Consider the following 15,286-nt stretch of genomic DNA (forward strand, 5'->3'; position numbering starts at 1 on the left):
TGAGTTATGTTTTTCTGGTACTAATCTTAATTAGTTAAGTTGAATACATATTAAATTAGTATTCGTCAGTTTTCAAAGGAAGATCATCAGTAATATGCAAAACCCCTTGACGGGCGGCGAGCCCTCGGAAAAATGAAATCCATTTCATATATCATAAATGGGATTTTGGGAGAGGAACTCGAGGCCAGGACCATCAGTGACCGACGGAATCAATCCTGCAGGCGGATGCATAATTGGGTTGTCGAGGGATGGGTAATGAAGTGACGGCGGAGATGGATGGACCAGGAAGTGTTGATGAATATTGGGCACTTCGTAGGGCGACCTGGGATGAAATTGGTTCTCTGGCGGTGCTGCAGGAGGCTCTGTTGAGGATGGATGTGGATGCGCCTCCCGGACCAGATTTCCTGTCCATTAGGTCTCACGGAATTTATGGAGGGTGGTCGCGGTCGTTTCTTATTTAGTTGTGATGACTTGCAGAAATAATACTAATAATAATGATATTATCATTATTATTGAAAGATATTGCTGCATCAGCTGCATTTAACTTGTAAAAACTCAGCGAGCTGTTGACCCCCTGCTGACTTACCATTATATATTGAGTAGATCCTGACAGCATCTATAGTCTGCTCCGACCCACTGTCGTTATCATGCTCGGATGATACCGAGAGAAACGTTGGCCACTAGAAGAATAGTAACCCCTAAATCGACCTATATTTTGATTTGTAAGCAATATCCCTGAAATCAACTTCTCCTGGTGAATCATATCGCCGCAATACTCGCCAGTTGTAATAGCAGAGAGAAAGCAATTATTAGAAAAATAGAGAAGACTATTTACAAATTAAATGCAGCTGATGCAGCAATAGTTTTCAATAAGACTTGCTTGAAAGAGGGTCTCCTTCGAATATATTATTATTATTATTGTTATTTTTTTATTTATTTATTTATTTTTTTTTTGCTCTATCACAGTCCTCCAATTCGACTGGGTGGTATTTGTAGTGTGGGGTTCCGGGTTGCATCCTGCCTCCTTAGGAGTCCATCACTTTTCTTGCTATGTGCGCCGTTTCTAGGATCACACTCTTCTGCATGAGTCCTGGAGCTACTTCAGCCTCTAGTTTTTCTAGATTCCTTTTGAGGGATCTTGGGATCGTGCCTAGTGCTCCTATGATTATGGGTACAATTTCCACTGGCATATCCCATATCCTTCTTATTTCTATTTTCAGATCTTGATACTTATTCATTTTTTCCCTCTCTTTCTCTTCAACTCTGGTGTCCCATGGTATTGCGACATCAATGAGTGATACTTTCTTCTTGACTTTGTCAATCAACGTCACGTCTGGTCTATTTGCACGTATCACCCTATCTGTTCTGATACCATAGTTCCAGAGGATCTTTGCCTGATCGTTTTCTATCACTCCTTCAGGTTGGTGCTCGTACCACTTATTACTGCAAGGTAGCTGATGTTTCTTGCACAGGCTCCAGTGGAGGGCTTTTGCCACTGAATCATGCCTCTTTTTGTATTGGTTCTGTGCAAGTGCCGGGCATTCGCTTGCTATGTGGTTTATGGTTTCATTTTTCGTATTGCACTTCCTACATATGTGAGAGATGTTATTTCCGTCTATCGTTCTTTGAACATATCTGGTTCTTAGGGACTGATCTTGGCTGCTGTTATCATTCCTTCAGTTTCCTTCTTTAGCTCTCCCCTCTGTAGCCATTGCCATGTGTCATCGCTGGCTAGTTCTTTAGTCTGTCTCATGTATTGTCCGTGCATTGGTTTGTTGTGCCAGTCCTCTGTTCTGCTTGTCATTCTCCTGTCTCTGTATTTTTGTGGGTCTTCGTCTACTTTTATTAGTCCTTCCTCCGATGCACTCTTTAGCCACTCGTCTTCACTGGTTTTCAGATATTGCCCCAGTGCTCTGCTTCTCGATGTTGACGCAGTCCTCTATACTTAGTAGTCCTCTCCCTCCTTCCTTTCGTGTTATGTATAGTCTGTCCGTATTTGCTCTTGGGTGTAGTGCTTTTATATTGTCATATGTTTCCTGGTTTTCTGATCTATGCTGCGGAGTTCTGCCTTCGTCCATTCGACTATTCCTGCGCTGTATCTGATTACTGGCACTGCCCATGTGTTTATGGCTTTTATCATATTTCCGGCGTTGAGTTTTGACTTGAGTATCGCCTTGAGTCTCTGCATATATTCTTTCCTGATCGTGTCCTTCATCTCTTGGTGTTTTATATCTCCTCCTTCCATTATTCCCAGGTATTTGTATCCTGTCTCATCTATGTGTTTGATGTTGCTCCCATCTGGTAGCTTTATCCCTTCAGTTCTCGTTACTTTGCCTTTTTGTATGTTGACTAAGGCGCATTTTTCTATTCCAAACTCCATCCTGATGTCCCCAGATACAATTCTTACAGTCTGGATTAGGGTATCTATTTCCTTGATGCTCTTACCATACAGCTTGATGTCGTCCATGAACATCAGATGGTTGATTCTGTTGCCTCTTTTCTTGAGTTGGTACCCGGCATCCATCTTCTGTAGTACTTTTGTCATGGGAATCATGGCTATTACGAAGAGTAGTGGGGACAGTGAGTCGCCCTGGAAGATCCCTCTCCTGATATTAACCTCTGCTAGTCTTATTCCAGAGCTTGTAAGTATTGTATTCCAGTTGCGCATTGTATTTTTGAGGAAGCTGATGGTATTTTCCTCTGCCCCATATATTTTCAGGCATTCTATTAGCCATGTGTGTGGTATCATGTCGAAGGCTTTCTTATAGTCTATCCATGCCATGCTTAGGTTGGTTTTCCTTCTCCTACTGTTATTATTATTATTATTATTATTATTATTATTATTATTATTATTATTATTATTATTATTATTATTATTATTATTATTATTATTATTATTATTATTTCGATTTTTGTCTTCAGATATTTATAATACTGAGCAGGTAGGAACCCTAACTGACCCTACCAATTGACCCAAGCATGAGTGACCTTGAACTAATATACGAAAGCGTTAAACTTCCACTATCAAATACTTATGAGTTCCAGGCAAACTATTCGTAAGGTTGAAGTTAAGTTATCGGAAAATTTTAGAGTTAGTTTATTACAAAAATGCTGCTTTTTAAATCTACTGTTCCAAACATTTTATATAGTTTATCAAAAACAGCAAAAAACGAACTACTGCGAAGATGCCAGACTACTCTGTGAGATATTCCTAATGCTCATAAAATATGTGGTATGCAGAATTTTATAGATGCATTTATTTTTAGATCTCAATGTAGGGAGATAATTTTCAGGAATTGTGTACCAATGTTAGTATTTTTAATTTTAGTTGTAACTGTTAGTATTGGAGAAACAAATCCACAGTTATGTATAGGTACATAATTAGATATATCTTTAAGAATAATTTACTATAGAGAGTTTTCGGGAATCTGTTCGCTTTCCATTTTGAAAAGGTGAATGGAGCAGATTCCCGAAAGCTCTCTCTAGAGATTTATTTCTAAATATATGTACCTATGCACAACCATGGATTTTTTTCTCCATTTCAAGACTCTTATTATTGCTATATATATATATATATATATATATATATATATATATATATATATATATATATATATATATATATATATATATATCTTATTAGTTGTTTTCAGTGACATTGGTTATTAGCTGTTTTTCACTGACATTGAAAATGAGCATGAGTAATCTGCGTCTAGGTGTAAGGAACCAGTAACCCCCAATGCAATGTCAGTTTCGATGGAATAATTCATTTTTATATGATTGGTAAAGACCTGTAGAATAGAACTTCGAATATTATGGTAATCATGATGTTCAGAATTGAATGTTCATTATTCCATCTTTCAGTGGCCAGGTGTAAGTATTATGCTTTAGTAACTTACTCCAAATTTTATGTAAGATTAGATTTCAGTTGTTTAACCTGAATATAAAATAATTAATCAGGTACGCAGTCAGAAGGGCGTACCAAAGTTAAAGCAAGGAAAGGAAAAAGTAAAACCTTTTATAGAGTATAAATACCAAGAACAAAAATTAAGGTTCTCTGTTTAAGGTCGAGTAAGTATAACAGTTGTCATTTGAGGGACATTAGTATATACCGGCATGAGGAGCAGGTAGCTTGGTTCAACGTCTAGAATACTCTGTATTGAAATTTAGCCTTGTTACTTCTACCAGACTGGTGACTTCCGGGTTACTTTATAAACCAAAATTTAAGAATACTTATGCTTTCGCAAGCAACTATTAAAGTTCATTTCATATTTATCAGCCAAACTAAATACACACGCACCCGCACGCAGGCGCGCGCAAACACACACACACACACACACACACACACACACACACACACACATATATATATATATATATATATATATATATATATATATATATATATATATATATATATATATATATATAATGTCGTGTGTGTGCGCGTGCGTGCGTTATGACACGGCTTTTGTAAATAAATTTAAAGAGGCCAGGATGGATTTCCGTGAACTGCCATTCGAGAAATAAATTAAGCATCTGATTTCAGGTTTTTTGAGCTTCCTTGCTGTAGGGGTGAACGTAATACAGTTCATTCATTTAACTTTAAATCTCATCCCTCCTCCGCTGATATTTAAAAAATAAATTACGGTAATATATGTGTTGCCATACTGTACTGTTATTGCAAACTGGGTTATGGAATGTCAAGTTTTGAAGGTTTTCCCAGAGAGAGAGAGAGAGAGAGAGAGAGAGAGAGAGAGAGAGAGAGAGAGAGAGAGAAGGCTTATGGAATGACAAATTTTGAAGGTTTTGTCCTAGGGAGAGAGATGGGGGGGAGGCGATTTTCAGCAAGAGAAAGTTTAGAAAAATTGCAACATTGCATGGAACACCCTCAAAGTCGAAGAAACAAAGAGCAAAAGTGGACTGAATTGAAATAATTCTCAAAAGCGAGGGAAGTAACTTTTTCCTCTTATAACTTTCATATCTTCATCTTGCTACTGTACTTAAGGACCTTTGAGACTCAGTAGCTGTGATGAAGAGTCCTTGCTCTGGAACGAGACCATTTAAATGTCAAACGTCCAAGAATCGCATTTTGATGTCGTCCTGGAAATGTCAGCTTGTTTAGTGACTAAAGAAAAATGGAATTTTTTGGTCATGATATGGATGGGTTATCTCTCTCTTCCTTTCATATAAGTGGTATTATCTCTCTCTCTCTCTCTCTCTCTCTCTCTCTCTCTCTCTCTCTCTCTCTCATTTTATAAGACATTTCTAGCCATTCATCTTCTTTCTGTCTGTTAGCCTTCCTAACACTTTCCGCTCTCTCTCTCCCTCTGTCTCTCTGTCACACACACACACATACTCACACACACACAAGCCCTTTGTAAATTATTCCTTATGTAACACTCTGTCATATGCGTTCTCTCTCTCTCTCTCTCTCTCTCTCTCTCTCTCTCTCTCTCACACACACACACGCACACACACACAAGCCCTTTGTAAATTATTCCTTATGTAACACTGTGATATGCCCCCCCTCTCTCTCTCTCTCTCTCTCTACCTGGCTTCATTACTCGAATTGAATTTGAGTATAATGTGATGTTTATGTTGGCAGACGTGTTATCTTTGGAAATGAATCTTATTGTGTTACAGAATGAATAGGATATTTGAAGCGTTAAGCGTCAGAGATTATTAAAGCTGCTGCCTAAAGCAAAACCTTTCAAAGGTGAGAGAGAGAGAGAGAGAGAGAGAGAGAGAGAGAGAGAGAGAGAGAGAGAGAGAGAGAGAGAGACTTTTATCCTTATGACATATCATTGTAATAATTAACGTATGATCAATCTATAGGTGTTCCGGGAGGCTTAATTTAGATTCCTTGATTATGAGCACAGTGAAACCTACTAGGTCGGAAATAAGGCTTTATATAATTAGTTTGTACACCGTATATACAACAGTTTGCCGTACCTTCGAAAGTGACGTCTATACAGGAATGGGATGGGATTACAAGTCCTGATGCTAAGGAACTTACCAAGTGTATCGAAGGTTGGGCCCCCGGGGTGGACGACGCGACGGTGAGTCTAAACGTGGAGTTCATTATTTACCCATGGATCATGGTTGTCATGCAGGAATTACGCAGAGAAAAACTAGAAAACTACTCATTATATATATATTTATATATACATACATATATATATATATATATATATATATATATATATACTATATATATATATATGTGTGTGTGTGTGTGTGTGTGTGTGTGTGTGTGTTCTGTTACAACAGAATTCCATCTGATAAAAGGAGCCCATAAAAACACCAAAATATAGAAAAGAAACTACTGTCTCTGAAATATAGTACTTTCTATATTTTGGTGTTTTATGGGCTTGCCTTTTGTTATTATATATATGTATTATATATATATATATATATATATATATATATATATATATTATATATATATATATTATGGGGGTATATTTTTAACTAAATGAATGTGGCTTCTTGGTTATTTCAATGGTATATTTATATATATATTATATATGATATATATGAGATAATATAGATAATATATATATACACATAATATGCTATTTTTACCGGAAACGAATGTGGTTCTGGTTATTTCAACCACACTATATATATATATATATATATATATATATATATATATATATATATATATATATATATATATATATATATATATATATCTGTAATAGCCACAATGACCTTTTAACTTTTAGATTTTTTTCCACGTTTTAAGACGCTTATCACCATTAAGCACAAAATTCAAATGAAGAATCATATGAAGAAATTCTGCCACCCCGCCGAGATTCGAATCCGCGTCATGACATCCACCTGCCCACGAAGAAAGGCATAAGACTATTCCCCACTCATATATATATATGTATGTATATATATATATATATATATATATATATATATATATATATATATATATATATATATATATATTTATAGATATGTCGAATTCAGCTGTATTTACTAGAGCTGGGCATCCAAATTTCTTCATATGATTCTTCCTTTGGGTCTCAGATATCGTAGTGACAAGCGTATGCAACTTGTGAAGAATCGAGAAGAGAAGGTCCTTATACATCGGATAAAGACGTGACCAATAGAATCTGAATACAAATTTTTGAACAGAGATTTAGTATGGAATTTCAAGGTTTACTAATCAACTGTGTAATAGCACCACCGACCTAAACAATATAATCATTCATATTTTATTGTCAAATGAAATGTTTACTAGATCCAAAATCATGCATTTTGTCTCCTTACTTGCTTAGAAATAGGATTCTTACCCGAAAATAGTAGTAAGTAATTAGTATTAATTCATAAAGAGTGTACAGAAAAAAAACTGCCTTGATATATCAGCCAGGAACATCTAATAAATACCTCATTTTTCCTGCTCTCCATAAATTCTTCCGCTACAAATACGTCAGATAGAAAAGAGAAACATTCAAAGTTATTTTTGTATTCGGACAGCAGATGTCTGGTAGGGGTGTGTGTCAAAGTGCCATAGGTCCCGATATTGAAATATACATCACCCCGTTCTTTTTTATGCTTACAAGTGTTGATGTCGGAGAACGAGCAATAACACATCCATCTGGTGGGTTCTTGTGTGTGTTGTGAGTCGTATCGTCACTTTCGATACCACCATTGGTACGAGTTGTCAGTAGTATGACTTTGCTGTACCTCGCGAGGATGAAGGAGCGTTGAGAGATGGTCCATTTCTGTATGGCAACCCCCCCCCCCCCCCCCCCCCCCCCTATTTCTCTCACTCTCTCTCTCTCTCTCTCTCAGACACACACACACACACACACACACTGATGATTTTTTCATCGGAATTTTGTTTCATTGCTTTTATAAGGTCACATTTTCTCTTTGTTCTGCATCGTTTAAGTAAATGTGTCGTTTTGCAGAATTTCAAGTTAAACTTTGTTATTGTAAATGTAATTTTATCTTATTCACTGTAATATGTAAACCCTTCTAGCAGGGCTGACACAGATTTTTCTCGGTGTTTTTTTTTTTTTTTTTTTTTTTTTTTATCCGAGCATTCCGTTTGTATTTGTTTATATATCTGTTTACTTCGCGTCCTTGTAGAGAATTATCAAAAGGCTGCGTCGGAGGCTTTCGGCCACCTCACTTGTCATGTGGTGGAAGTGCTCCTCAATTATTGCACTCAGCACTTGACTCCATCTTTTAGAGGACATCAAAACATTTTAACTTTTTATCTCGTTTTTACCAGTTTTTATCTACCAAAAATGGGACCACAGACAGATTTAAGAGAAGCAGTCTTGGATGAATATCCTACGAATGTTTTAATTTCAGTCAGAAGTATGGCCTCATTTTTTCTTCTTGTTTTTTATATGCATACACGTTACGTACCATTTAAAAGGGGGACCTGAGTAAGTAATGGCCAGTGGGGAAGGTTAGGTAATGGGGCGTTTAAGAGCCAAGGGGGGGTGTTGGTTCTTGGAGATGGGGATGAGCTGATTTGAGAGGTGAAATTATGGGGAATGGGGTGTCACAGAGGGAATTAAATTTTTTCGTTTGCTTCTTATATTGAAGTTAATAGAACAAGGCCACGTACTGACCCGGTTTGCAACAGGCCTAATTGTAAAAGATATTGAACACTTAGAAATTAATGCGGTCTAACTGTGATGAATTTACAGATCCAAGTCTTTAAAGAGAAAAAGTTTGGAAGAACTGAAGCGAAAATGAAGCAAGGGAAGAACTCCGGAAAATGTTGTACTATTTTACATAATATACACAAGTTATCCTGACGTTCGGGGATATTTTGTTACCAGAAATTCCACCTCGAACTGAATGACTGTTTTATGTGTGCCGTGTGGGTGCGCAACCGAAGTTCATTTCCTTCAGGGGAGATCTTATGAGTCTTTAAAGAATTTTTCTGTATATCAGTTTACATTAACACTTTCGGTGCGTTTATGATTTTATTCTCTCACTCCATTTATATGATGTATGTGTGTGTGCCTATACGTACCAGTAAGAAAAAGGAAATGATCATTGATTCGATCACTCCTTGGAAATTGTGCAACAACTTTTTTCTGGCCCCTGATTTTTTTCTTGGATTTGCATAATGATCTTAGCTATCTAACAAGGTGTGAGAGCTGAAAATCGGACCAATTTTGGAGTCTTTTAGTAGCTACAGATGCATTTTAAACAGGTGATAATCCAATTTCTTTCTTTTTCCTCGCATTTTTTTTTATTCCTTCGACCTTGTGTGGCGTTGAACATTATCGTACAGGAAAAGAGCGCCAACACCAGTAGCTTGAGCATGTGGTGGGTATATCCCCCACCCCTCTTCTTATCTCTCGCCAAATTTTGCTACTCTCTCCCGACCTGTCGGGCGATTATTCGGAGAATTTGGTGCTATCTTTAGCGGCAAAAAGTTCCTCCCGGAGTTTTCTTCGAAAAGAAAAAGAAGATTAAAGTACTGAAGAATAACGATGAAGCAGATAGAGGTTGGTGGAAAAAATGGAGGCTAAAGATTAGGCAGAAATTAGATGAGTTAGTAAAATATATTGTTGAGGAAGCAATTTCTTGATATAAAGAGGAACATAAATAAGACATTTAATAACCTTGAATGGACTAATTTTTTTTTTCATCTCACGAAAAGAATTGAACCGGTTTGCAGTACGGTTACCTGAATTAGGTGACAAAGGCAGTAACAGATCTAGGCCGGAAGCCTATGGCATATTAACCTGATCAGTCTGTTTAGATGTGTGTGAAGACGGGCCTAGTATAGAACTAACAATCTCTACGTGCCCTAAGCCTAAGGTAATGATTTAATTGGTGCATAGATTTCGACCGGACCCAGCACATGGAAGGGAAAATAACAAGATGTCAGTATATAGGTTTTATGAAGCTTCACTATGCCAATAGTGTAAAAATTCATTGGTGATAAACAAATACGTTTCTGGATTTCTGGTCTAAAGTAAATGAGTAATTAATGGTATGTTGTATAGAGAATGGTAGTGATATGTATACGAGTAAATGGTAATGATAGTATTCATGTGGGAAAGGAATTAGCAGTATGAATTGTTGTCTTTAACGGTGATTGCCTGAGAGAGAGAGAGGAGAGAGAGAGAGAGAGAGAGAGAGAGAGAGAGAGAGAGAGAGAGAGAGAGAGAGAGATCTTATAGAAAAAGAATGTCACCTGAGAGGAGAGAGAATACACTAAGCTCTCGACAGGTGTGCCTTTATCGTTAGAGCAGAGAAATATTTGCCTTAATCTCTACTGCTGTAAAGCCCCTATTCATGTGATCTCGTACTTTACTTCGTTTTAGGCAGATCACCCATATCATATAACATTTTTTAGCGGCTATTACTTCGTAGATGGTGTCCTTTACTGTCTTTTTCATGAGTGGTTGCAGTATGTGTGTGTGTGTGGATTTGCGTGTTTGCGTGTTTGCGCTTTGCCTGGGCCTTGGGTCCTTTTGGTAATTTTCAGTTAGTACTTTTATTAATTGCCTATTGTATATTTTGTGTTTTTGTATGTAATGTATTCAACAAAACAATTCCTTACTTAACTCGTTTTCGTTTTGTGTGTGATATGCATATGCATTCCCCTTCTTATTTGTTATATTGCTCAATAACATTCTTGATGCTTGATTGGTAGGATTTTATTGTTAATACTTTTTCTTGCAATAATTTTTTATTTGTTGTTTGTGTTTGAAGTTTTTTTTAATGTACTATTCTTGGAATCATTCCTGTTAGTTGAAATGAATTTTTAGACTTTCATTTATAGCGGTATTGGAGATATTGCAGTTTAATGTTAGGAAGCTTTAAGAAATGCTGTAAATATCCTTAGGTATATTGTGTGTTTATTAAGTATATCAAGGAATTTGAACTAGATTTCAATTTGAAACTGCAATCAGTTCATTAGGAAACTTTAGAATATAAATTTGAGCTCTTTGAAGTCGAAAGTGTCCCACGTTAAATGATCGACATTTTTACTATTGAAGTTAATTAGGTGATCGTTGTTTCTAAGCTGCATCGTGATGAATTTGCTTGTGGATCATCTCTCTCTCTCTCTCTCTCTCTCTCTCTCGCAAGTTCAGTTTGGTCAAATCTTGCTTCTCTGATCAGTAGCATTTTGACTGGTTTCATGGTAAACACGAAAAGTTAAATTGAAAGTTATTCTCTCCAAAGTTGATGTTGTCACCATTACGTAAACATTTGACCATGAAACCAACTCGTATTTCTTACTAGGTATCTATACTTGTTTTAGTAAGTTATGTGCGTGTATATATATATAGTATATATATATATATATATATATATATATATATATATATATATATATATATATATATATATATATATACATACATACATATACACACTTACTAAACCAAGTATAGATACCTTGTAAGAAATACGGGTTGGTTTCATGGTCAAAATGTTTACGTAATGGTGACAACATCAACTTTGGAGAGAATAGCTTTCCATTTAACTTTTCGTGTTTATATTGAAAACCAGTCAAAATGCTACTGACCAGAGAAGCAAGATTTGACCAAACAGAACTTGTGTGTGTGTGAGAGAGAGAGAGAGAGAGAGAGAGAGAGAAATATATATATATATATATATATATATATATATATATATATATATATATATATATATATATATATAAACTTTGACATTTTAGAGCCCAGTAGCCAAAGAAAAGTATAGCAGTCATTTGTTCCTTCCCTTTCGCCGTAATCACAGAGGTGAAAGCATGTTATCTCGATGGCATGGGGAGATAAAGCAACTGGGCTTATCATGCCCCGTGATGTATAAGACACTGATAACATAGCCGCCACGATCGTCATGGATTTCTGACCTGGGGTTGAGGAATGCCTAGGCGTACTATTTACATGTTCTTATTTTTTTCTTGCATTTTCATATCATACGTTTTTGTGTGTTATTTGCGTCTCTTGACTTATAAGTCTTATTATTATGATTATTAGTGGTATTGAAGATATGTTTAAACTGATTACGTGGCAGTGTATACCATTTCATTTCATGACGTGGTTGGAGTTTTCACCAATCTCATTTTTAATATTAGGATAGATTTATTGATGATACAGATTCATATATTTGTGTGGCCATTGGTATTATGCCGTACTTCCTGTTACTAGGTGTTATTTTTATTATTGTTAAAGATACAAGTACCGATGTGATTCCTATTTTGTACAAGAGAGGTTTATTTGTGCAGGATTCTTGTTTTGCATTTCACATTTTATTCGAGTTGTTTTCTGGGCATTTCAGTCGTTCTTTTCAGGTTGCGGGATTCTGAGAAAAATCTCGGATGAAAGAGAAAGTGTTTACAGCACTTGTGTAGTTTGAAACCGCTGTAGATAGTATGGCATTCAAAACTCGTCTTTGTTTGTTTGTAAGATCTTATCACTGATCACGTCTTGAAATGGGATCGCGGGAATTTCTCCTCGTCAGTGGAATTTTGCAAGGCTCATTGAATCAGAGGAGTCGCCTTTTTTTCTTTTTTTTAATTGCTACGTAAACATTTTAAGGGACAGTTAAGAGATAGAGAAAGATGTAATTAACCGTTTTTTGTTTTATAACTTTGAAGGTAAATAATAATTCATACCTGATGGATGAACAAAGTTGAATGACAGTTGGTAAGAGTCAGCATACTTTCATGACCGTAAGAGAGAGAGAGAGAGAGAGAGAGAGAGAGAGAGAGAGAGAGAGAGAGATTTTGATATTGTCTTATTTTCTGGACTCTGATACAGGAGAGAGAGAGAGAGAGAGAGAGAGAGAGCGATTTTGATATTGTCTTATTTTCTGGACTCTGATACACGGAGAGAGAGAGAGAGAGAGAGAGAGAGAGAGAGAGAGAGAGAGAGAGAGAGAGAGAGAGAGAAGAGATGGTTTACTTTAATTTATGCTTTTAAGTACAGATAAGTTTCTACCTAAAATTATCAAAGTGAAGTTATCAAATAAATAATAAAGTCTCATGGTCTTGACAGAGAAGGAAAGAGATTGTTGTAATTATGTGTTACATGCATAAATGCAAGAGGGAATTCGTGCTAGCTAGCAAAGTATTTATATATTTTTGCTTTACGAATTAAAAACTATATTTGATTTTTACTGTGTAAGTTTCTTATAGCATAAATTTGAAACTTGTTTATTTACCCTTTTCGTTATTTAAAGAATTTGGATGTGCAATTTCATCAAATATTGTAGAATTTGTCTTATCTTTGGTATACCCTTATTATGCCTCCATTTGATTCTCTGCGTTTTATTTCCAGTTCTCCATGTTATTATGCCTTTTTCAATTTAAGGATCTCATCAACAATTTAAGGTTCGTCGGACCCATTTGTCTGTCTGTTGATTACATTTATATAATATATATATATATATATATATATATATATATATATATATATATATATATATATATATATGTTTGTGTGTGTGTGCGCGCGTGTTTGTGTGTCCATTTCCTTTCTGTCTGCAGTTTTTGCCGTCGCAATACGTCTTCATTTTCCGTCAGCTGACGTCAAAGTCGGATGGTCCATTACAGCTAATCCCCTTTCTTGCAGACAATTCTTGCGTCTTTCTGTAGAACGTCCGTCCCTTTGATCTGTGGCGTTTCCACTTTTTTTATTTGCTATATTTATGCTCTGGTCATTAATCTGACTCTGTTTCCCTTTTCTCATTGTGTCGTTGCGTGCGAGATCTCTGCCCGGTCGTTTTTCTCGGAATAGGGGAAAAGTTTGTATCCGTATCATTGAAGATGTAAAAACATGTTTTATTATTATTATTATTATTATTATTATTATTATTATTATTTAATACGTATTTTTATTGCAATGATAATGATTATTACCAATGATAATGATGATGCCAGTAACAGTAATAATGATTTTATCACCAGTAACCTACTTGATGATTTTAATGAAACATGCATGCATGTGTATAATCCATATGATTATAGAGTGAACAGGGGAACCAGAAATGCAACTACTTACTCCATGGTCTGCCACACCAGCATAGGATAGACATTTATTCGTGATCCAGAATTGGGCTAAAGTGAAGCATACGTTGTTAACAGGCCATATTTGATGAAGATAGATGTCAACGATAACTTTTTCTTTGGGATTTGAATCACCTTCCAGTGAAACACGAGCCCAAGCTTTACCTACTCAGCTTTAGAGAGACTAAGAGAAAGAGATATTTATAAACAGCTACATCCTTTCGAGGTCACAGCACCCTTGACTATGGACTTAACGCTTTCCAGTCTCACCAGCAGTGGGCAAACGCTTTCAGTCCTCCTTCTCTGTGGGACTGAAGTGAAGTATACGTTATAAATGGCAGCATCTATTCGCAAGTATGCTTATGTTCGTAAACTGTGAAACACCGGCAGGGATAATTTCTAAGTATTGGAGTTTATAAGTCTGGTTTTCTACCTTTTGTACCAGGGTTTTCAACCTGGGGTACGCCAAGCGTCTGTCTTGGGGTACGCGCTCCACATGGCACTCGAATGAATGTTAGATGCCGACCTTCAATGTGCTTTAGCAAAAACTGCTCCTCGGCCAACTAGGATAGTTAATGGAAAACAGTTTCGGCCATTTCATTAACTACCTTTGCAGCTGATGTAATAATAATGCATTTTGTTTTTGTAGCTCAGTACCATAACCTTGAAAATTTACTGCATTGCCAAAGGTAAATAATAATAAAAAATTGTCTTTATTTTTTAAGGGAATTCTTTATGTTTACAATATTATTGGTTATGTCAGGAAGGTTATATGCTTACTTCCCTTCTGTACAGTACCTGCAGTTATACGAATGGAATGTTTTTCTTTTCTGAGTTGGTTTTGTTTTCCACGTTAGACAAAGTGAAGGGGGTACATTACTGGCATTACATATACCCGAAAGAGTGCAGGCGGAGAAAAAAGTTGAAAATCCCTCTTTTATGCCCTCTGTGACTGAGTGGATTAGGCATTCTGTTGGCATTTCACTGGTAGGTGGTTCAAATCGGGAAGGAAGAGGTTACTGTTCACCTAAATATTCAGACGATATGTCCTGCTTATATTATATAAAGATATTAATTTTGAGCATAGGTTATGTGTTAGCTCTATCGCAATATCTGTTTCATGATATCCTTGAACATTAGTTTACTAGTTTTCTTCTTGAAGTTACATAGTTTCCATTTTTCATATAGAGTATCTGTGCAGTCTGTCCAGGTCAATCCTCATGAGTAATGCTCTCCCCCCAACAGGGGATAAAAACTTCATCA

General features: G+C 36.2%; 1 protein-coding gene across 1 annotated transcript in view; it reads left to right on the forward strand.

Moving 5' to 3' along the window:
- The first annotated feature begins 248 nt into the window (after nt 1–248).
- Nucleotides 249–15,286, forward strand: part of LOC135221274 (protein slit-like) — a 345,812-nt gene continuing 330,774 nt past the window's right edge. Inside the window, exons 1-3 of the mRNA XM_064259087.1 lie at nt 249–415; nt 14,881–15,010; nt 15,269–15,286. The exon at nt 15,269–15,286 is cut by the window's right edge and continues 105 nt beyond it. Of these exons, the coding sequence (XP_064115157.1) occupies nt 249–415; nt 14,881–15,010; nt 15,269–15,286 (315 nt within the window). The remainder of the gene's footprint in view (nt 416–14,880; nt 15,011–15,268) is intronic.

Source organism: Macrobrachium nipponense, chromosome 2 (genome assembly GCF_015104395.2).
Source record: "Macrobrachium nipponense isolate FS-2020 chromosome 2, ASM1510439v2, whole genome shotgun sequence".
Taxonomy (NCBI): Eukaryota; Metazoa; Arthropoda; class Malacostraca; order Decapoda; family Palaemonidae; genus Macrobrachium; species Macrobrachium nipponense.